The sequence below is a fragment of the Podarcis raffonei genome, chromosome 8 (assembly GCF_027172205.1).
Source record: "Podarcis raffonei isolate rPodRaf1 chromosome 8, rPodRaf1.pri, whole genome shotgun sequence".
In the NCBI taxonomy this organism is placed as follows: domain Eukaryota; kingdom Metazoa; phylum Chordata; class Lepidosauria; order Squamata; family Lacertidae; genus Podarcis; species Podarcis raffonei.
Window position 1 is genome coordinate 379,232 of NC_070609.1, and position 22,795 is coordinate 402,026.

Sequence of the window (22,795 nt, forward strand, 5' to 3'; positions counted from 1 at the left end):
CGCTCGCGCACACGCAGCAGCCGCCCGGCGCCGCCCGACACGCCCCACGCACCGCCAGGGCCGAGGCGGCGGCCCAGCCCGACAACTGGCGGAAACGCCCGAGCGCGGCCGGAAGGCGGGGGGCGGGGCCAGGGCGGGGCCGGCGGCGGCGGCGGCGGCGAGTCTCAGCCATGGTGGAGAAGGAGGAGAAGGACCAGGCCGGCAGAGCCAGCGCCGCCGCCGCCGCCGCCATCAGCGAGGAGGAGGCGGCCCAGTACGACCGCCAGATCCGCCTCTGGGGCCTCGAGGCGCAGAAACGGTAAGGCCGCCTGCCCGCCTGCCTGCGCCGCTTGGCCCGGGAGCCCCGAGGATGGTGGGGCCCTTCGGCCGCCCACGCTCCCCGCCGGACAAGCCCGCCTGCTGCCCAGGGCCCCGAGCCGGGGGAGAGGCCTCCTCCCGGGGAGCACGAGGCCCGTCCCAGCGCCGGTTTTACTTACAAGCCCCCACTCTCTGGGGGGCCCCAAAAAAACTGGATGTGCATTTCCAAAATACAAGTTGATGATGATGATGATCTATTATTTATTTCCCAGCCGAACATTAAAAACACAATACAGTATTAACATAAGATATAAGATTTAAAAAACCAAATTAAATAAAACCAACACCCAGTAACAGTGTTTTGTGTTGTGTAGGCTCCTATGATGTAAGTCATGGACCCCCAGACATTTTAAATTAGAACTTAATAATTATTTCACTATTACTATACTTTTTCTTAATTGTATTTCACCATTAATGTACTTCTTCTCAATTGTATTTCAGTTCAACAATTACTTTGATAAAATACATCTTTTGTGATGCGCAAATGGCTTGAGATACCTATGAGGTCCATCACTGACTATCTAGCATCTGTTCAACACAAAAAACCAGTGACAATTTGTTGTTGACCAGCGACAGCTGGACATAGAAAGGGCCCCATGAGCTTCAGGAGCTGAGGGCCACATCAAACCTGAATCCTGCCCTTGGGAGGATGCTTGGGCCCCCTGGCGCTCCTGGCCAACCCCATTTGCTTTCCAGGGCCCCGAATGAGTGAGGTCCCTCCTCCCTGGGAGCAGGAGACCATCTTGGAGAAGGCCTGGTCCTGTGGCACACCTTCCTTCTCCCAGATGGCCCTTGTCAGTCGCGGGGAGAGGCGCCTTCAAACAAAGCTTCAGGCGCATGCTTAGGATTCAGGGCAGAAAAGCAAGCGCAGCTTTGCCATTGGGGGGAAGCAGTGCCAGATTTACACATTATTATTATTATTATTATTATTATTATTATTATTAATACCCCGCCCCTCTAGCTGGGTTTTGCCAGCCACCTTGGGTGGCTCCCAACCGAATGTTAAAAACACAGTACAGCATTAAATATTAAAAAATTCCCTGAAAGCCTTCAGATGTCTTTTAAAAGTAAGATAGTTGTTTATTGCCTTGACATCTGATTGGAGGGCGTTCCACAGGTGTATAAGCTAAAGAAGCTCTAGCTTAGGGCACCACTCTTGGGGGCCCCAAAAAAAATTAAAGGGGAAAAAAAGATGTACATTTCCAAAATATAAGATAAAAACAAATGAAATAAAACCTACAAACAGCAACAGTGTTTTGTATAGGATCCTGCTATGATGTCAGTCATGCCCCCCCCCGCTAGCCTGCCCCCTCAAATATCCCTGGTTTGCTTCTTTCTATATATAGGGGGCCCACATTCTGCATGGACTGCTTGCAGGGCAAGATGTGCAAATGGCTTGAGATGCCTATGAGGTCCATCAATGACCATCCAGCATATATTCAACACCAAAAACAGCGAGCATTTGTTGTTGACAAAGGACAGCTGGACATCTCGATGGTCCCATTACCCTGCCCAGTCCTGTGGCGAACCCCCCCCCCCCTTGGGAGCATTTTTTCCTTCTCCCCAATGGCGGCTTAAAACAAAGCTCCAGGCGCATCCCTAGGATTCAGGGCAGAGAAGCAAGTGCAGCTGCGCCATCAGGGCAAAGCGGGTGGAAGCCACCGATTTATGTGAAAGGTCTGGGAAACACAGGAGCTCCTGCCGCCCTGTCATTTCATCATCATCATCATTTTGTTTGTATGCCACCTTTCCATAGTTGAAACTGCTCAAGGCAGCTTACAGTATGACAAGATTTACATCATTACAGACATAACAGAAGTCATAAACAATAAATAAAACACATCAAAAAGTACACAACCAAATGGAAACAAATTCAACGTAAATCGTAAGATCCAAAACTAAAAATACAACAATAATATCAATAACAGCAACAGCTCTCTCAACCCCCCGTGAACAATACTCCAGCCAATCATTTATTGAATCCGTATGCCGCCCTTCCTCCACAGAGGCCAGGGCAGCTCACAGCAGAAAAGAGAAGCACACAAAACACAGGATAAAGGCACAAAAGCTCCTCCCCTTCCAAATGCATAATAATAAAAAATCATGATAATAAAGTTTGTTTATACCCCGCCCTCCCCGCCAAAACTGAGCTCAGAGCGGTTGCATAAGCGCTACATCGGGTGGCTCCTCCGAAAACACGGTCTCAAAACGAATCGAAATCTAAGGCAGACAGGGACTGTGGAACTCCCTGCCACCAGGCTCAGTGGCAGCCTCCCTGGCAGAGAGAGATGGCCAGTGCTGCCTGTGGTCTCCCTCCGGCATTTGCCAGGGGGCTCCTGTTTGGGGGCATCTCGCTGGCCGCTGTGAGGGCACAGGGCTGGATTCAGCGCCGGGGCCCCTCCTATGCCCTTAAAAGAGAGTGGGGCATCCGTCTTTGGAAGGGTTGTCTTGCCAGGCAAGGCCAAGGCCCTCTGCTGGCTGAGAGGGGACCCGCCTGAGCCTCCTGGGGCTTCCCCAGCATGGGGGCCACCGCAGAGAAGGCCCCGTCTCTCGCTGACAAGGAGGCGTCTCATGGGGCTGCAGGCTATGAAAAATGGGGGGGAGCGTAAATACCCCACAAAGAACCCCCAGATCCCAGCAGATCAGGGGGGCTTACCTGTTGGCGGGCTCCCAGCGCGCCGCTCCAGCCTGCCCCACACCGGCCTTGGGGGTTTGTGGTGCTGCCCCACCTCAAGACAGCGGGGCCCTTGCTGCCGGGCCCCCTGGATCCCGCCAGCTCCCTTGCTGCCGGCCTGTTGGGGGGCAGGTGCTTGGCAGGCCCCTTTTTTCTGGCCCCCATTCGGAGCAAGGGGGTCATGGCTGCCCTCCGGGGTCCCCTCAGGAGCGCTGGGCTGGCCATGGGGGGGTCTTCCCACACCAGCTGCCCCCCTGGGCTTCTCCTGCCCCTTCTGGGGCGGCAGCCCCCTGGTTTTGGGGGTCCCTCCCCTCCCCCTCAACGGTCATGGAAGCTTCTGGGCCCCAGCCTTCCGCCTCCTGCGCGAGGGCCACAAAAAATGGCTGCCAGGGGGGCTGGTTGGGCCTGTGAGGGGCCCCAGGCGAGCGGCTGGCATTTAAACCAGTCTGGATAAAAATGAATGGTTTTTATATAGAAAAATTTCAAAAAATCAGATTTTTAAAAAATTTAAATTGGATTTTTAAAAATGAAACGCTTTTGGAGGGAAAACCTTTCTAGTTTTCTATTTAAGTTACATTATAGTCAAAGGCTGTTTGTTAGGAAATAAGGATTTAAGTTTTTCATGTGTGCTAAAACTCAGCCTAAAGTGTGTTTTTTATAAAAAAAAGTCATTTAACCACATCGGTTAACAAACATGGATACATATGCTACAATGTTATTGTTTTAGTTAAATAAATGGTTTACATTTTTTTTAACGAAATGGTTATTTTTTTCTCCTTCCGATTGAGTACAGCAGAAAAGTTGTCCAAATATCAACAGTTAACTTATGAAACCTCACCAGAATTTCATAATTACCTGTCTAGGTATTTCTAATAGTATCACCAAATCAGGAATTTTTGATATAACTGTAAAAAACTACTCTGAAAACTTATGATTCCCAAAAGGAAACCTTCCTCTGGTTGTAAATAGTAAGATGATACCAGCAAGAACGAGTCTTTCTGTAAAAAAAAATAAAAAAAATAAAAAATGATTTCAATCAAGTCCTACTGACTAGTGATTTAAATTGAGAGTTAAATCCATTTTATTAAAATCAAATGCCAGCCTGCATGAGGGGGCAGCCCTGAGGCCCCGCTGGGCCCCCAAGCCGGCATCTGAGGGGCCACAGGAAGGAGGCCTCTCTGCCTCCAGGCCCCACAAAATGGCCAGGCCACCTTCTGAGGGAATTTCATATCAAAAATCAGTAATTGTTGATAAAACTGTAAAAAACTACTCTGAAAATTTATGATTCCAAAAAGGAAACCTTCCTCTGGTTGTAAATATTAAGATGATACCAGCAAGAATGAGTCTTTTTGTAAAAAAAGATGATTTCAATCAAGCCCCGCTCCCTTCAGGCTCCACAAAATGGCCGGGGGGGGAGGCTCCCCTCAGAGAGGCCTGGGGGTGAGGCCTTGGGCCCTTCCTTCCTTCCAAGGGGAGCCCTTTTTATGAGGGGGCCGCTGAGCCCCCCTTTCCAGCCCCCCAGCTGCATTTCAGCATTTTCTGTGAGGGGTTCTTGGTTGCTTTCAAGCAGGGTGGATTTGATTTAAATCACTAGTCAGTAAGACCCGATTTCAATCCTCTTTTTTTACAGAATGACTTGTTCTTGCTGGTATTTACAACCAGAGGAAGGTTCCCTTTTTGGACTCATAAATTTTCAGAGTAGTTTTTTACAGTTTTATCAACAATTACTGGTTTTTTGATATGAAATTCCCTCAGAAGCTGCCGTGGCCATTTGGTGGGGGCCTGAAGGGAGCGGGGCCTCCTTCCTCTTGGCCCCTCAGACGCCGGCTTGGGGGGCCAGCGGGGCCTCAGGGCTGCCCCCTCATGCAGGCTGGCATTTGACTTAAATCAAATTGATTTAAATCACAATTTAAATCACTAGTCAGTAAGACTTGATTGAAATCTTTTTTTTTTTTACAGAAAGACTCGTTCTTGCTGGTATCACCTTAATATTTACAACCAGAGGAGGGTTTCCTTTTTGGAATCATAAATTTTCAGAGTAGTTTTTACATTTATATCAACAATTCCTGATTTGGTGATACTATTAGAAATATGTAGACAGATAATTATGAAATTATGGTGAGGTGTCATAAGTTAACTGTTTATATTTGGACAACTTTTCTGCTGTACTTGATTGGAAAGAGAAAAACAATCATTTCTTTAATAGCAATTTAAACTATTTAACTGAAACAACAACATTATAACATATGTATCCATGTTTGTTAACTAATGTGGTTAAACGATTTAAAAAAACAAAATAACTCTTAGACTGAGTTTTAGCACACATGAAAAACTTGAATCCTTATTTCCTGACGAACAGCCTTTGGACTATAACGTAACCTAAATAGAAAACTATCTTTAGAGATATTTTTCCTCCAGAAGCATTTTATTTTAAAAATCCAGTTTTAATTTTTTTAAAATCCAATTTAAATTTTAAAAAAATTGAATTCAATTTTTAAAATCTGAAATTTTTTATTTATTTTTTTAAAATCCTTGATTTTTATCCACCCTGCCCTGCCCCCTTTCCTGGCTCTGCCCCACAAGTGCACCCCTTGCCCCTCTCTCCACCCTCTTCAGAGCTGCCCCTTCAAAATGTCCGCCTGCCTTCGCATCGGGGGTGGGATTCTTATCTGAATTTTTTATGGAAAGTTTTCAACATAGAATACAATAGAAATAAAACTTAGAAAATAGAAAAGGAACGAAAGGGGGGGGCAAAGACGGGAGCCTTCACTGCCTCTTGGTCTCTCCTTCATCCCCTTCCTGTCAACCTAAACTAGAAGGCAAGAAAAAAACCAAATGCAAAAATAAAATGAGTCCCCCATAAAGGCCAAAAGCTGCATATCATTCAAAGGGGCATTTAAAAAATCAAAAAGAGAGATAAAGGAAAGAAGTAGCAGGGACCTTAGATTCTCCATCTGCCCACGATATACCGTATTTTTCCGTCTATAAGACGTCCCATGTATAAGACGCCCCCTATTTTGGGGGACTCCAGTTTAAGAAAATGGGGAAGATGTATCCGTGTATAAGACGCCCCCCAATTTTTGACATTATTTTTAGGGGGAAACCTAGTCTTATATACGGAAAAATACGGTATATCCAGGTTATTCAAAGTATTCCCCCCATTCATTGCAGGTTTCAGTCTGTTAGATGACATTTCCCCCGTCTTCAGTCACCTCAAGTTCATTCAGTTTCCTTTCCGTGGGAAAAGTCCCAAAGGGGATCTTCCATTGCTATTATCCCTCGATATCCAGAAAAGTCCTCCTCCAGTCCAGTCCAGTGGTACCTCATGTTACGGACAGGATCCATTCCGGAGGCCCGTCCATAACGTGAGATGCCTGCAACTCGAAGCACTGTGTGTGGCGTGATTTAGCAGCTGCACAGGCACTAGTGGCAAAACCCGGAAGTAACGCAAGGTCTGACTGTATAACGGTTTTATCTCCAAGAGGTTCCCTTATTAGGATAATGATCCCTAACTCTTTACTTACTGTATGTCCATTAGTTCATACCCAATTCCGTATCTCCCAGTCCCAGAGTTTCTGTGTTTAGGAAGAAGGGCCTTCCATGCCCCCTTCTTTCTCCAGAGTCTGGGTGGCCTATCCCTCTGAGTCTTCCTCCACTTGCACACAAGATCCTTGTTCTCCCGGCTCTCGCTTGGCCATCTCAGAAGGTTCCTTCATGGGTTTTTCTGTCCTCGGTCCCATTTCTCTCCTCCTTGATCTGTTCCAGTCCTCCATTCCAGTCCTCCCTTCCATCCTCTGCCATCTCCCTCTTTTCCATTCCACTCTCATTTTCAGGCACATCTCGATCGGTGCTCCCCCTCCCCCCAGGTCCTATGGGTTCTTCAGCCTGGCATTTCTCTGATCTCTTTTCCTTCCTCATTCTGCGCACCTTCTTCATTCTGATCTCTTGCCATCGCTTAGCCAATAATTGCAGCGCAATACCAACAATCAATGGGGTTGATTGATAGTTAAGATAAGCTTTTTGCTTTTGTTCTTCTGCCTGTTAATTAATGTCTCTTATTAAGCCAGCAGCCAATTTGCGCCCTGGGCAAGAGGCAGATGGGTCGCCTCAGTCGTAATTAGTTCCCGCCTCAAAAATAGAAGGGAGGTTTTGCTGAGCTGGTGCCTTAAGACAGGGGCCAGCAAACTTTTTCAGCAGGGGGCTGGTCCACTATCCCTCAGACCTTGTGGGGGCCAGACTATACGGGGGTGTGAATGAACTAATTCCTGTGCCCCACAAATAACCCAAAGGTGCATTTTCAATAAAAGGACACATGCTACTCATGTAAAAACACTCTGATTCCCAGACCGTCCGTGGGCCAGATTGAGAAGGCAATTGGGCTGGATCCGGCCCCCAGGCCTTAGTTTGCCTACCCCTGCCCTAAGAGCTACCCTGAAGGGCCCGATGGCAGTTCTTCTCACCCAGACGCTCCTCATCCGCAAAGAGCAACTTGTCTCCATGTGAGGAGTGGCTCCTTCAGGGCAACTGCCAGTGAGGTTTATTCCATTTAATCTCCCTCTTGTCAAAGGGGGAGTGTGATACCAGGATTCTCCCTGGCTATCATAAATCACTGCATAATCCTCTCTAGAGGTTGGCATTTGGGAAAATTCAAGAGGGGAGGAGATGGGAGTGAGGGGCAACCCCCTTTATTCCAGTAAGCAAGTGGCCACTTGGAAGATTTTAGGCATAGATTTGAATGACCACCTGTCAGGGATTCTTCAGCTGAGATTCCTGCATTGCAGGGGGTTGGACTAGATGACCCCCGGGAACCCTTCCATTCTATGATTCTAATTATAAATATCACCCTCAGCAACACGTACTGCCATTTTCTCGTTGCAACCTCTTTGGATTAGAACAGCAAAGACAGGAGAGAAAAGCTGCAATAAAAAGAAGGAATAGCAGGGATAAAATTTGCCATTAGAACCCCCGGGGTAATATAGCTCTTTTCAGAGCTTTGAAGATCAAAACCCGTCAGGTTAATTTGATCCTTTGGCAAAAGGATCCCGTCCGCTGGCCTTGGATTAACCCTTTCATCTCCATCCTGGGCCACTTCCTTTTGACCAGCATCTTGTGCCTTTGGGGGGGAGGGCTGAACTGCCTCCTTTCTGCCTCCTGGAGGCCCTGCTATGGGCACCGGGACACTGATGGCTTCCTCTTGTATTCTGCAGCCTGCGGGCGTCTCGGGTGCTGCTGGTGGGCATGAAAGGCTTGGGGGCAGAAGTGGCCAAGAACCTAATCCTGGCAGGAGTCAAAGCCCTGACAATGCTCGACCATCAGCAGGTGAGTCTTGCCCAAGGGGCCGGGAGCGGGTCCTGGGGGGCCTCCTCCCTTGGGCTTCCTGTGGCCGCCCTGTGTGTCCCCTGATCCTGGAAAGGGAAATAGGATATACGTGATCTTGCCCCTTTGTACTCAAAAGCGCGTGTCCATAAAATTATTTATTTCATGAAATTTAAACACTGCTTGATTACTGGGGGGGGGGGGGCCTGAAAGCGGTTTACAGAAAAGATGATAAAAATTACCCTACAAAAAATTACAGCGATCATTTAAAACACACAAAAAGTTTAAAACAACGATAGATTGAAACCAATTAAAACTCACTTCAACTTTCCAAAGATCTGGGTAGGTTTGTCTAAACAATTATATTTTTGGCAGTTGCCGAAAAGAATACAGCGAGGGTTTGATGTCAATAGGCAGGGAGTTCCAAAGTGTAGGGGCCACCTCACTAAATGACTGAGTTCTTACAAACGCAGAACAAGTATTATGTGGCACCTGTAGGAGTGCCAGTTCTTTCAATCGAAGCAGTTGAGTGGGCCCACGGGGGCAAGGTGATCTCACAAATAAGTGGTCCCAAGTCCTTAAGGGCTTCATATACTGGTCGTAACACCTTTAACTCAGTCTGGTAGCAAATGGGCAGCCAGTGCAGATCTCTGAGCACTGGGGTGTTTTTTCCCTCAAGGCCTCACTCTTGTCAGCAATCGTGCTGCAGCATTCTGCGCCAACTGCGGCCTCCAGATCAAGCGCAAGGGAAGCCCCACAGAGAGCGCATATGTGGCGAGGAGAGGGTTGTATGTCACAAGCCGGGAGATGGAGACTTTCTCAAGAAAGGAATGTCCTTGCCTGGGACCCCTGAGGCCACTGTCCCTCAGACCCTGTGGGGGCCAGACTATATTTGGAAAAAGGAAAGAAGAACGAATTCCTATGCCCCACAAATAGCCCAGAGATGCATTTTAAATAAAAGGAAAGATTCTATTCATGTAAAAACTGCAATTAGTCCTACAGGAAAAAGCAAGGGATAGTATGCAGATGACCAAAAATAGCTTTAGCACGTGTAATGAGACAAGAATCCAGGGCTCTCCATAGCTTTCAATTTAGTAATAAGTTGTAATTCAGCGACTTCTCTTTCAAGTCTGTTTCTGAAATTCTTTTGTAATAAGACAGCTGCTTTGAGATCTTGTATTGAATGTGCTGGGAGAGTGAAGTGTTCTCCTACTGGCTTCTCTGCCTGTGAGGTGGGTTAGGCCTTGTGAGTGAGTGGCCCAAGGTTACCCAGGAAGCTTCATGACCAGATGAGGGTTTGAACCCTGCTCTCCCAGGTCCTAGTCTGACACTAACCACTCTGCCACCCTGGCTCTCAGTCTTCAGGGCTCCTGTGGCGTTTCTCCTGTGGCATTTCCCGCCCAGTCTCTTCCTGGTGGCACCAGCCACAACCTTTCCTTGTGCGTATTTTCTGCCAATGAAGGGCTGCAGCCGACATTAGTTCTCCTGAGGGTGTTAGTCCTTCTTGGAGTAGAGCCACTGAAATCATTGGCTGTGGCTCGAGAACTTTAATTTAAGTGGGTCTTCTCTTGAGGACGACTAACACAGAATACAACACAAATCAGTCTAGAAATACACTCTCCCCCGATGAGAGATGCTTGTAACCAGGTGTAAATCAAGTATTGAAAAAATCTGGAGATTCAAAGACTTTAGAAATCAGTAACAACAACAAAATAGGCATGAGGGAAAAAGCATTTGGAGGGGGAGATATTTTGATTAGATAAGTACAGTAGACCCCCAATTTAACTTGTGATTTACTTATGTGATTGCACCTTGCATGGGTGGCAGGAAAACAAATAAGAAATGGAGAGTGAAGGTGGGTGGGTGCGAGACAGTTAGAAGGGGCTCTCAACCTCTCAACCAAGATCTCTCAACCTTCCTGGAGCCCTATAAGTAACGCCAGAGGGTTTCAGAAGATCTTTCTGTTCTGGGTTCTCCTGCTGCACAAAGAGTTTCTTAGACCTCCGCCTTGTTTGTCAGGCTCTGGGAAGGTCGCATGAGGCCTCTGGAAGGCTGTGAGGGGCTGCTGCAATATCTTGAGGTGCTTTTGCAAGATGTCGGGGGGCTCTGTGAGATCTTGCAGGAGCCTCCCAGTTTCCAGAGTCCAGTAAGGTAAGGATGGACCTGTGGCAGGGCCATTCTGGGGGTCTTCCTGACTTTGCATGATTTTGCCTTTGCACACAAACCCCTGGCATGTAACCCCTTTGTCGTGCTTTTTCTGGGGGTACGCATACCCCTAAACATTTTGTGAATCTTTGTACTTTTGTCCATTTACCGTATTTATTTTTTGTGATTTGAACTATAAAATGGTGATTTTCTTGAGTCAAAATGAGAGTACCCCTAAACATTTTGGGGGGGGGGAAGCACTGCCCCTGTGTAAGTTTTGGGTGTGGAAAGCAGGCTTAACTTTCCCACTACACGGCAGTGCTTGCGACTTTGGGCCACAAGGTGGAGCTCCTTCGCGCTGAAATGAGGATGCAAACGGGCCTCTTAGCCAGAAGAGGAGCAAGAATTTGTAGAGAAGGAAGTGTGCAAGGATCAGGGTGGGAGAGCCAAAGTACATAGCCAGCACATATAGTCCCCTCAGAGAAAACAGCAAAGAGAGAGCCTGCGTTTCCCTTTCTTGAGCCGTCCTCAAGGTGTTCTAACTCCTCAGTCGCTCCTGTGGTTCTGATGGCTGCATGAGTTTTCAGCAGCTGGAAGTTTCCTCATTCTGTGTTTGCACAAAAAACTGAGCCTGTTGACTTCCTGTGCAGCATTGAACTGTGAGAGAGAAGATCTGCCAGAGAACAATGTGCCAGCTCTCCATTTGCCATGGCTTCAACTGATTCCCCCCACCCCATGCTCTTAAATCAGTCGCTAAGGACAGATTGAGTGGCAGCAGCTGGGAGACCAGGCACGTGCTTTGCCAGAGTGTGCAGCTGGATTGGACGGGGCTTTTTCTGGGTCTCAGCTCCACCTGGATGTGGCGGAACTGAATTCAACTCCCTCCCCCATTCCTCTTTTGTGCTGCATAAGCTCTTGACATAAAAGGTACCTCCCAGGAGCTCTTTGGTATAGAGGCAATAAGTATTCATGGAGGAGAAGGCAGTTGATGGCTGCTAGCCAGGATGTGTGCGCTCTGCCTCCACGGTCAGGGGCAGAAATTCTTTGGGATACCATAGTAACTACTGACCAGTGACTCATTTTTCCTTCCTGGGTAAAGTTCTCGAGCAGGTGGTCCCAGTAGGGTCACCCCAGGCAGTCACTTTACTGTGGCTTGGGAAACACAGACCACTTGTAAATGCCATCTCCAACTCCTGGAAAGATTCCATCAACAGTGTCTCAGAAAATTTTTACATATCACTTGCGAAGGCAGGCAAACTAATGCCAGTGTACTGGAAGAAGCAAAGATCACCAGTGTCGAAGCAATGATTCTTCAACATCAGCTTCGTTGGACTGGTCATGTGCAGATGCCTGATGATCGTCTTCCAAAGCTACTACTCTATTCCGAACTTTAAAATGGAAAGCGTAATGCTGGTGGTCAACAAAAGAGGTTTAAAGACTGTCAAGGCAAATCTTTAAAAATGTAGCATAAACACTGACAACTGGGAAACACTGGCCTGCAAGTGCTCCTGTTGGAGAACAGCCTTTCCCAAAGGTGTCCTGGGCTTTGAAGACACTTGAACTCAGGACGCAAGGGAGAAACGTGCGAAGAGGAAGCCACGCTTGGTGAATCCACACTGGGACCAACTCCTGCCTGGGAACCAATGTTCCCACTGTGGAAGGACATGTGGATCCAGAATTGGCTCCACTGTCACTTACGGACTCACTGTTAAGCTGTGTTCATGGAAGACAATCTTGCTCAGCTATGAAGGATCACCAAAGAAGAAAGAATCCTTCTGGAGCGGCTGTCCAAGTGGAGGGTGGCTGGCACCTATTTGCGGTGGTTCCAGTCCTGCTTCGATGGTTGTTCCCAGAGGGTGCTGCTGGGGGAGTGTTCTCTGGTCCAGTGGAGCCTTCAGTGGGGGGTTCCTCAGGGTTTGATTTTATCCCCTGTGCTGTTTAACATGAACCCTCTTGAGTGGGATTATCCAGAGTAGGCTTCCTCAAACTCAGCCCTCCAGGTCTTTTTGGCCTACAACTCCCATGATCCTTAGCTAGCAGGACCAATGGTCAGGGATGATGGGAACTGTAGTCTCAAAACAACTGGAGGGCCGAGGTTGAGGAAGCCTGATCCAGAGGTTTGGCGTTGTCAGCAATGTGCTGATGACACGTAGCTCTACTTCTCTCTACATCAGTGGAAGTGCTGGACTGGTGTCTTCCCTCGGTAATGGACTGGCTCGCTTGGCACCTTCATAAGACACCTTTTGGTGCCAGGTAAAAACCTTCTTCCACCAGGCCTTGGGCTGATTAACATCTGGTACCCTTTTGCATGTGTTGGGGGAGGGGGTTGTTAGCTTGTTTTGGTTCTTGTTTTTGTTACGTATTTTGCGTTTTTTAGCTTGCATTTTCATGTAAACGAACCACCCTGAGATCTACAGAAGAGGAGCAATAGACAAATTTGATAATAAATGGCAGAACCCAGGACTGCAGCAAGGGAGCCCCACTTTTAAACCCTCACTCAGCCACGAAGCTCACGGGGCCGCCTGGGCTCAATCACTGTGCTTTAGCTTTGTCTGCTTTACTGTGTTGTTGTTGTTAGGATAAAATGGGGACGGGAACCTTTTAGGCATCCTTGAACCTAAAGAAGTGAATGAAATGAGCTTGGAACAGGAGGCCCTGTGGGTACTACTACTATTAATATTCATTAACTTTTTGGCCCGCCCTTCATCAAGAGACCACAGAGCAGTTAAAATCATAAAACTCCAGTTACTTAATATAATAATAGCAAAGGGCAGCAATACCCCCTCGTCTTCTTCCCCTTCTTCCCTCCCGTGCTTTTTTAGCTTGCATTTTCATGCACATGAACCACGCTGAGATCTTGCTTCCCTCCCGTGGTTCTGCTTTCCAGAGATAAATTGCTAGAAGTCCCTGGCAGAAGTTCCTACCTCACAGGGTTGTTGTAGGAGGGGAAGAACCATGTACGCCACTTTGAGCTCCTTAGAGGAAGAGGTGGGACGTAGATGCAGTAAATAAATGAAACCTTTTGCTGTGTGGCTTCGGGTGAGGTTCATTTGTCCTGATGCTGCTGTTTCTCCCAGGAGGCCTGGGGTTTTGCCCAGCTCTGATTACTTCCTTCTCCCCTCCCAGGTGTCGCCGGAAGATACGCAAGCTCAGTTTCTGATCCCTGGGGGGTCCCTGGGCAAGAACAGGGCGGAAGCCTCGCTGGAGCGGGCTCAGGACCTCAACCCCATGGTGGACGTGAAAGCGGACCCAGGGAACGTCGAGCAGAAGCCCGAGGAGTTCTTCACCCGCTTTGACGTGGTGAGTTCTGGCGGGAGAAGCCAGCGAGGCGAGGCAGTCCGAGTGAGTGGCCTCGGTGGGCACCCATGGCACACTTTGGGCCACCATTTTCACAGTGCCTCTGCTCCCAGATTGCCCTCTCTGGTGCTGTCAGAGGGGGTCTTAAAGCAGAGGCCAGCCGGCATGTAGGAGAGAGGAGATGACAATGAAGGCTTTTCTGGCCTTTCTTAGAAAGTCTCTGTCCCACAGGCCACTTGGCAGCCTGAGCTAGATGAGAGGTCTGGAGGGTGGCGACATGAGAATGAGGCCTTTTCTGCAGTGGCTCCCTGTTTGTGGAATGCCGTCCCCAGGAAGGTTCGCCTGACACCTCCAGGTGCCGGGTGAAAGGGTTCCTCTTTTGGGCTGATGAAATCTGTAGCCTTTTAAACTGTGTCTGTACAGAGCGGCTATTGGGTTTTTTTATATTATGTTCTGCATTTTGTGTTTTTATGTCGTAAGCTGCCCTGTAATCATTCAACGAAGAGCAGCATACAAATTGAATAAACAATTTGAATAATATGCTCAGGCAGCTGACCTCTGGCCCCGGGGCTTTCGCCTTCCAGGTCTGCGTGACGTGCTGCTCCCAGGAAGTCCTGGTGAAGATCGACCAAATATGCCACAAGAACGGCGTCAAGTTCTTTGCGGGAGACGTCTTTGGCTACCATGGCTACATGTTTGCCAACTTGGGCGAGCACGAATTTGTGGAGTGAGTCTGCCTGGGAGCTGGGAAGGGGGCTGGGAAGTGCCCTTCGTGGAGGGGGGGGGCTGTAGGCCTGTCAGGTGCTGCTTGGGGAAACCTCTCTGGAGTTTGGCCACTGGAGGGAGCCCGAGAGCCATCCTGTGCCCACTCTCCAGGTTCCTCTCTAGCGCTGCACCGACTCTTAACCAGTTGAAACTCAGAACCAGTTGAAACTCAGGCCGCTGTGGAGCAGGGCTCCTCCACTGGCCGGAGGGGAGGGGGGCACAGTGTTAATTTGCTTCCGTGCCTTGCAGAGAGAAGACGAAGGTTGCCAAAGCCAGCCAGGGAGTGGAGGATGGACCGGACGCAAAGAAAGCCAAGCTGGACTTCACAGAGACCACGCTGGTGAAGAAGGTGTGTGCTGGGAGAGCTCTCTGGCCATTTGGAACAGAGGCAGGAGCGGGTCTGTGCCTTGCTTCCTCCCCCCCCCCCCCCACGCCACATTATGCAGTGGCCACATAGCTGCATTCCTGGTCTTCACCCCCAAAACTCCTCTGAGCTGAGTCTGCCTTTTCTCCTCCTCTTCCCTCTCCCTCAGGCAGGTCTGCCGTTGGCCCAGTCCAGCCCTCTCAGTCTGTCAGGTGCTTCTCATTCTTTGCTTGGGCTCCAGACAAGCTCACCGTCCCAGCCTTCCCCTAAGAGCCGGGCGGGGACCATGTGGGCTTTCAGGTGGTGTTGGACTAGAATTCCCCTTGTTCCTGACCATCGGAGTCTCAGCATCACAGCTGTCCTATCCCTGAATTAAAAGATGCCGAGATGAGAAGGAATAGTTCAGGGGGGTAAATGAGCCTCATGTGGAAAGCCCATCTAGCCCTGGCATTGGGCAGACCATGGCCTCTGCCTCAGATGAATGCCTCTGTGCAAAACGATAAAGGAAAGGATGTTGTGTCCTGTTGCTCACTATATGGACAAAAGCAAGGCCCTTCTGGCTCCTAAGTGCATTGTAAGGACTGATCCTTGCAGAAAGCTCTGCGCTTCAGCTGGGCTGGGCAGACCCTGACTGGAGCAGAGAAGGCCCATTGAGTCAACTTGCCTCTGCCCTATATAGCTAGGTTTCTAGGGTTGATATCTTGGAAGCATTTTGGGATTCTTCCTTAGGGAGGGGCAGGGAGGCCCCCGGAAGTGGTGGGCTGTGTGAGGGGGTGGGGCTGTGGTGGCGATGGTGGGTGCATGTGGTTGTCGGGTCCTCCAAGAGAAAGGATGGGTTATTAATTGTAACAAATAAAGAACTGGTGGTTCATTGATAGTTGTCTGTTAGCAAACACCGCGCTCAGTGCCCGGGCCATTCATAATCTAAGCCATCTCCAGTCCGCGCCCATGGATTTCTGAAGCCTTTCTACAACTGAAGAGGCAGAAACCAGGTTTCTGGCCAGTTCTATGTCTTTTAGATACATAAACCTGCCAGTTCTGAGCTAGCATGGCAAGCTGCTAGCTATAGACTACTAGTTTAAGCGACACCATGGCTTAGTGAAGCTCCCAACAGAGGAGATCACAGCTGCTTTGCTTTTCCCCATGGGCTGTGACCCAGGTTTGTAAAGGACAGCCAAGCCCTCAGCCTGGCTTCTGATAGCATAGATAAGCCAAACCCTGGCTGGAGAGGGGCAAAGCAGCTGCCATCTCCTCTCCTCAAACCAAGCCTCCGTGTGGGCTGCCAGATGTGCAGCCTCCTCATGGTTCTCACCTGGTTATACCACCGCAGGTATTGGAGGATGGAGGCCAGAGTGTCAGGCACAGCTCAGAGCTCCAATGGCTGCTTCTTGCCTCTTTCATCCACTTCACAGGTCGTGGCCTCCAGAGATCAGATTGGGGTGCTCTCTTGCAGAGCTCTGCTCCCCATTCGTGGTGCCTTTGTGCAACTGAGCTCCCCCTGGCGGTTTCTGTCTGCATCCTAGCAGTCCCACAGCCCCTTCCTGAATAGGCAGGAAGCACATTGTAAGTCATGAGTTGGCCCAGCGTGGCGTCAGGAGGCAGCTCTCCTTGCTGCTTGTCAGATCAGGCCCCATCTTTCCTCAGCCCCCTGCCCCGGGGGGGGTGTCAGGATCAAGCCAGCGATAACTCACACAGTGCCAGTGAAGTTCACTCTCTTTATTCAAAGAGACAACACAGCTCAGGAGGCCAGGCCTCCTGGTAGATCTCCTCCCGGTAGATCTTGCCCCAGTGAGGCAATTTCAAGGACTGGAGACCCCTGCCTTCCCACAGGGGAGTCCCTTCTTCTTGCCTGCCTTTGCTCTGCCTTCTTCATGCCTCTTTGGCTTCTAGGAGACTAGCGGGGAGGGGAGCTGGTCACAGCAGGAGGGAGAGACCCACAGGCTTCTCCAGCAAGCTGCCTCATCTCTGTCTCCTGCCTCTGATCCTGGTCTGCTCTCTGCCACAGCCTCTCCCTGCTCACCAAACCCTGTTGCCTCTTCAGCTTGCGACCCTCCTCCTCCCCGTCTGCCTCCTCTTCTCCCTCTGACCGGGCATCATTGTCCCGCCCCCACGCCCCGGGCTCTGAGCCTTCTTCCCAGCCGCTGCCTCCCGCTGCTACTCAGCATCCATGGCAGGGGCCTTGCAAGGGGTCCAGCCTGCTTTTCCTGCCCAAATGCCGTTCCTCAACCTCCCACCCTTTGCTGTGGGGGTCTCTGGGTGGGGCAGCCGGGCCGTTCAGAAGGAGCAACTGTGAAAAAGGAGAACAGAAAGGCAGCACCTGCTCTCTTGACACTGAAAACAATGGCGGCCATAATGGGAGGAAGAGGGAATGGGGCCGCCCTGAGCTGCTGGAAGGGGCATCCCCTTGTGGCTAAGCCAGGCAGCTGCACACGTGACCCTGGTGGGGCTCTCTGTCCTCTCCCCCCAGTGTGTGAAGTTTTGCCTCCTGAAAGAGGCCTTGACTGTCGACTGGAGCGGCGAGAAGGCCAAGGCTGCTCTGAAGCGCACGGCCCCCGATTACTTCCTTCTTCAAGGTGAGACCAGCGGGAGCGTCTATGGGGGGGGGGAGTGTGAGCAGGAGGGCAGTTGGTGTTGCAGCTGGTCACCTGACTGCTCTTAGGACCACATGACTCCTGGTCCCCAGCAGACAATGAAGCTGTGTCCCGCTTGCCGGCACGTGAGCCCCTTGCGCTCCCAAGGAGAGTCCTACCCGTGTGCAGCCGAGGTGGGGGGCAGAGGGGCTTGGGGGGCTGTCTCTGGAACAGGCCCGGCATTCATCCCCGGGACAAATCTGCTTGGTGGCACAAGGACCCAGCTCTCTTCAGCGGGGCCTGCGGGGGGTGGGCGGCCGTCGGCTCCACCTGGTTCCCTGCCAGGGCAAGGCTGCCGGGCTCAAGCAGCAGGCGCTCTGCCCCTTGCCACCGCCCCAGGCGGAGGAAGTGGGAGCCCTCTTTCCAGCCAGTGGGGCTTCATGTGTGTCCTTATTGATCAGCCTTGCTCTGGGTAAGAGGCCTAGTTCTTGGGGCACTGCACAAGTCAAAGAGCTGCTTTGTGTCTTGGTCTCGCTCCAGTCCGTGTCGCTTCTGAAGCTCATTTTTCTCCTTTGCCCTCACGGTTTCCCCCTCCCCAATGGGGGAAGCTTTAAGGCCTTTGTGTGGGCCTGGTGTGCGCAGGCAGCCCCTGTTGGGAAGAGTGCGGAGACAGTCCCAGGGCAGCGGGAGGGAGGGGTTGTCAAGAACCCCACCAGGAGAGGAAGGTCCTCAGGGGAGATTTCCCCCGACTTCTCTGCTTCCTTGGCTTTTCTCAAACACAGCTCCTTCCCTCCTGTCAGAGATTCTTCAGCTGGGATTCCTGCGTGGCAGGGGGTTGGACTAGATGACCCTTAGGGTCCCTTTCAACTCTCCTGTTCTGCCATTCCTGCTGCTGCTGCTATTCTACTAATGCTTGGCATCAGTGCAATGAGATTCTTGCATCTTGGGGTTTAGCTACACAAAGTGGAGGTATTCTGAATTAATCGGTGTTTGAGAGGGGTCTGGGAGGAGGGGCAGCAATGGCATGTTTGGACAGGGGACTACGTGGGCTGTTGGTGCCAGTTTCATTGGGCTCCTGGGCTCAGAGCATGAGGGAGGGGGCATCAGGAGGTGGGCCATTTCCTCAGAGAGCCAGTCGGTGTTGATGCCAGCTTCTTGCCTGTGTATATATATATATATATATAATAATTGAGGACTGTGAGAACTTAGGATAACAGCAGTGGGGCTAGCCAGTCCCCTCTTCCGGCCACCCTGGAGTTCTGTTTCTGTTGCTGGGGTGCCAGTGAGGCTTTGCTATCACAGAATTGTAGGATTTTACAGCTGGCAGGGGACCTCGAGGGTCATCTAGTCCAACCCCCTGCAATGAAGTAATCTCATCTCGAGCACGCATGGCAGGTGGTCATCCAAACTCTGCCTTAAAACCTGCAAGGAAGGAGAGTCCACAACCCCCCAAGGGAGTTCATTCCACTGACAAACCGCTCTTACTGCCAGAGTTTTCTTCCTGATGTTCAGTTGGAATGTCCTTTCTTGCCATTTGACTCCATCGGTTCAGGTCCTACCTTCCAGAGCAGCAGCAGAAAACAAGCTTCCTCCCTTTTCCATGGGACAGCCCTCTAGATATTTGAAGATGGCTCTCATATCTCCATCTCGGTCTCTACCAGGCTAAACATACCCAACACCCTCAACCGTTCCTCATCAGGCTTGGTTTCCTGACCCTTGATCACCTAGGTCGCCCTCCTCTGCACATGTTCCTCCTTAAATTGTGGCGCCCAGAACTGTATTCCAGGTGTGGTCTGATCAAGGCAGAATAGAGTGGAACTATTACTTCCCTTGATCTGGACACTAGACTTCTAGCATTTGGGCTTTTTTTGCTGCTGCCTGACACTGTGGACTCATGTGAAGCTTGTAGTCCACCAAGACCCTGGGATCCTTTCCACATGTCCTGCTAGTGAGCCACATGTCCCTCATCCTACATTGGCACATCTGGTTCTTCCTGCCTAAGTGCGGAACCTAACATTTGTCCTTATTGAGATTCCTTCTGCTGTTTGGGCCCAGCTCTCCAATCTGTGATGGTCGTATTTAATCCCGATTCAGTCTTCTGCGACATCAGCTGCCCCTTGGTCCCTGTGGCTCTGGCTTGGCTGACCTGTCCTTGCTGGGTGATCTCACTTCTCTCCCAGCAGGGCAAGAAAGGAATTGGGCGGGCCAAGTAGGCTGTGTTTGCTGTTGGGTGGGGCTTTGCCTGAGGCCAGGTCTGACCTTGGTGCAGCCGCCAGCCAAATTTGGCAGGTGGGTGGGGCTGTGACTTTGCAAAGAGCCCTTTGAAACAGCTTCCCCTCCTTTGGAAGGGGGAGAGAGCCCTGCTCTGTGTCGCCTTTAAGAGGGAGGCCGGCCACAGCATTGCAGCAGGAATGCTTCCCTCCCCCAACACACACTCACATCAGCTGATAGGGAGGGAAAGTAATCCTGCCGAGATCCTGTGCACCAGAGAGATCCCTAAAGGAACTGAACAGGATTGCTGTCCCTCCCCATCATCGGGTGGGAGAAGCGGACCTGCTTAGCTGTGGGCTCTGGCCCACGTGCAACCGAGCGCTAAGCAGATTGCTCTTGCTTTGCCTTGGCTGAACCCATGCGCAGCCTCTGCAGGCGGGAGGCGGTCTGTGCAAAGGCCTTTCCTTCCGGGGGTGCAAAGGGGGCCTCCAGAGAGCAGCCCTGCGGAGGAGGAAGAGGCTGCCTGCTGGCCCTGGGAGGAGCTGCCTTGGCCTTTGGGAGCAAGTGGGCTGGGCACTGGGCGCAAACGGGACCGTCTGCATGTTCTTTGCCCCCCACGTACCCGTCTGGGTGGCGGGGGCTCTGGAGGTGGCTGTCCCTGGGATCCATGAGACGGGGTCTCATTGCCCAGCCAAGCCAAGGGAGAGTTTGGTCGTTTGGATGTGAACCTGCCCCCAACAGCAGACACGGTGTGGGGTCTGGGTTGGGGGTGTTTGGGAAGCGCTGCCGGCTGCGACGGGTTGTGATGCTGTTTCTGCCGCCGCCTCTTGCAGTGCTCCTGAGGTTCCGGACCCTCAAGGGCCGGGACCCTTCCCTGCAGAGCTGCTCAGAGGACGCCGAGGTGCTCCTGCAGATGCGCGCTGACGTGCTGGCCTCTCTCGGGGTCGCGGCTGACCTGCTCCCGGATGACTTTGCCAGGTGGGTGGCGGCCCCTTGAGCCTGCTCCACAGAGGAGGGGCTGCCCGGGGGCCACGACCCCTGAGGACGGACCCCCACCGCTAGGCTTTGCTGCTGCCTTGTCGTCAGCGCTCCCCTGAGTCGGCCCTGTGTACCCCATGGCACATCCGAGTTGTGGGACCTTGAATGCCCGGGCTGCAATGCCCCACCTCCAGCGTTTTGGGAAGGGCGGTGGCTCAACCCTGGCAGGACCACACTGGTCTCCTCCTCCTCTGGGAGGGCTGACCCGACCCTCTGAAGGCTCACGTGGGTCTGCAGGGCCAGAGCAGGGACCGGCCTGTGCTGCCTTCAGCTGCCGGGCTCTTCTGAGCGCTGGCCATTCCGCTCCACGTGGCTGAGGGAGCGGCTGCCGTGCCTTTCCCTTGGGCGAGTTCAGGCCATTAATCCTGAAAGGGCCTCAGTCGCTGGGCAATCCCGGGTGCCGCAGTGCTGCACTGCTGCTTGTGGGGATGGAGGGGGCAGCTCTGTGACCTTGGGGGGGCAGCAGCGGAAGGCCCTCTTGTGCCCCTCAGGCGAGGCGAGGCTTCTGAGCCCCCCACCACATTGGCATGTCTCTGCCTGCGGCCCACCAGGGGTTACGGAGAATGTTGGGAGAGGAAGAATGTGGGGGGGCGGCGGCGGCTGGGGACTATGTTTAGCAAGGCTGTCTGGAGCATGGGAGGGGGGCAGCCTGCCCAGCCCCCTCAGGACTGTGTGGAATGCCCACGGACAAGACCAGGCCGGGATTGGGTTGCCCGGACTACATTGGGCTGTGGCTGCCCTCTGCCGAAAACGCTCCCCTTGGCATGCTGCTTCTGTGGGGGCTCTGCAAAGAGATGTCTCCACAGGGCCCCCCTCCGACACACCCCTTTCTCTCTCTCTCTCAGCTCCTGCTGCTCCGAAGTGGCTCCCGTCTGCGCTGTGGTCGGAGGAGTGCTGGGCCAGGAGGTGGTCAAGGTGAGGCCGTGGCCCTGGATTCCCCAGGGGGCGGGGGGCGGCTCTTGCTTGCGGCCCCACCACAAGCAGCACAGCTGCAGGCCATATCTGGTGTCTCTTCCCCCTGCCCCACAACTGTGGACGTTCCTGGAGAGAAGAGTGGGGAGGATCCTGGCTGCCCCCTGGGCCCTGGCAGCATGGGTCTTCCAGGCCCCCAGCTCTCCCTCTTTGCTCACGCTGCCTCCCCCCCCCCTTCTCCAGGCCCTCTCTCAGCGGGATGCGCCCCTCAACAACTTCTTCTTCTTTGACGGCATGAGGGGCAACGGGATGGTGGAGTGCCTGACCCCCAACTGAGCCTTGCTAGTCCTGGACCAGCTGCCCACAGCCCCACGGGGCTCTTCCCTCTGTGACACCCCTGGCCTTGGGAGATGGGGGGGCTGTTGCTGATGCCCCTCTTCCTGCATTGCCATGGATGGGGGTGTGTGTGTTACTTTAGCACTAATAAACTTTTTTTAGTACCATTTGACTGGAGCCTATTTGTCCTTCAATGGAGAGGAGTGGGGGGGGCCCTCTGTTCCTGTTTCCCCCCAGGGGGCCCTGGACTGTTCTTGCCTGGCTGGGCACGGGAGGTCTGGGGGCCAGGCAATGGCCTGTGCCCAGCAGCTGTTGGGGCTGAAGGTGGTCCCCCCCGCTAACCTGGCCAGGTGCTCTTCTGTGGCTTGGCAGAGCCGGGCGGGGGGGGGGTCCTAGCCAGGGGCTCCCGACAGGGTCCTCTGCTCCTGGCGCAGCATCATGGGAGGGTGGGGCTGCTTTGTGGTCAAGCAGCCAGAGGGTCAGCAGAATGCCCACCCTGCTGTTTGAAGAAGCGAAGGGGAGGCTGGCCAAGGCAGGCCGCAGGTCCCTTTGGGTCAGCTCTGCATTCCTCCTGGGGAGAAAGGTCACCTTGGCGCTTGCCGGGGGGGGGCTTCGAAAGACCTGGGCTGGTCTCCCTCTGGGCCCTGAGCTGACCGCCTGGCCCACTCCGGCTCCGTGGGGCAGCCCTCTTGATCACAACAGCTCAGCCAGCCCCACTGACCAATATCCCACACGGCCTGCTCCAGTGGGGGGGCCTTCCCCTCTCCAGTTGTACCTACCAAGTTGTGGCTCAAAGCCCCCCAGCTCCAC

General features: G+C 52.2%; 1 protein-coding gene across 2 annotated transcripts; it reads left to right on the forward strand.

The window, feature by feature from the left end:
* Positions 1-170: 170 nt before the first annotated feature.
* Positions 171-22,152, forward strand: SAE1 (SUMO1 activating enzyme subunit 1). 2 transcript variants are annotated; one of them, XM_053397612.1, is made up of 9 exons: positions 206-298; positions 8,239-8,350; positions 13,619-13,792; positions 14,374-14,516; positions 14,804-14,903; positions 17,386-17,491; positions 20,533-20,677; positions 21,583-21,652; positions 21,893-22,152. In XM_053397612.1, the coding sequence occupies exons 2-9, from the start codon at positions 8,270-8,272 to the stop codon at positions 21,983-21,985; spliced, it is 912 nt and encodes a 303-aa protein (XP_053253587.1). In that variant the 5' UTR covers positions 206-298; positions 8,239-8,269; the 3' UTR covers positions 21,986-22,152. The 2 variants fall into 2 exon arrangements, with proteins under 2 accessions (XP_053253586.1, XP_053253587.1); XM_053397611.1 differs by lacking the exon at positions 20,533-20,677 and having other exon boundaries at positions 171-298.
* Positions 22,153-22,795: the final 643 nt, after the last annotated feature.

Bases quoted from the DNA above. Each gene is read 5' to 3' on its own strand.
- SAE1 (XM_053397612.1), top strand. From the start codon at position 8,270: ATGAAAGGCTTGGGGGCAGAAGTGGCCAAGAACCTAATCCTGGCAGGA. The intron at 13,793-14,373 runs GTGAGTTCTGGC...TTCGCCTTCCAG, and splicing joins TCTTCACCCGCTTTGACGTG to GTCTGCGTGACGTGCTGCTC. The intron at 17,492-20,532 runs GTGAGACCAGCG...CGCCTCTTGCAG, and splicing joins CGATTACTTCCTTCTTCAAG to TGCTCCTGAGGTTCCGGACC.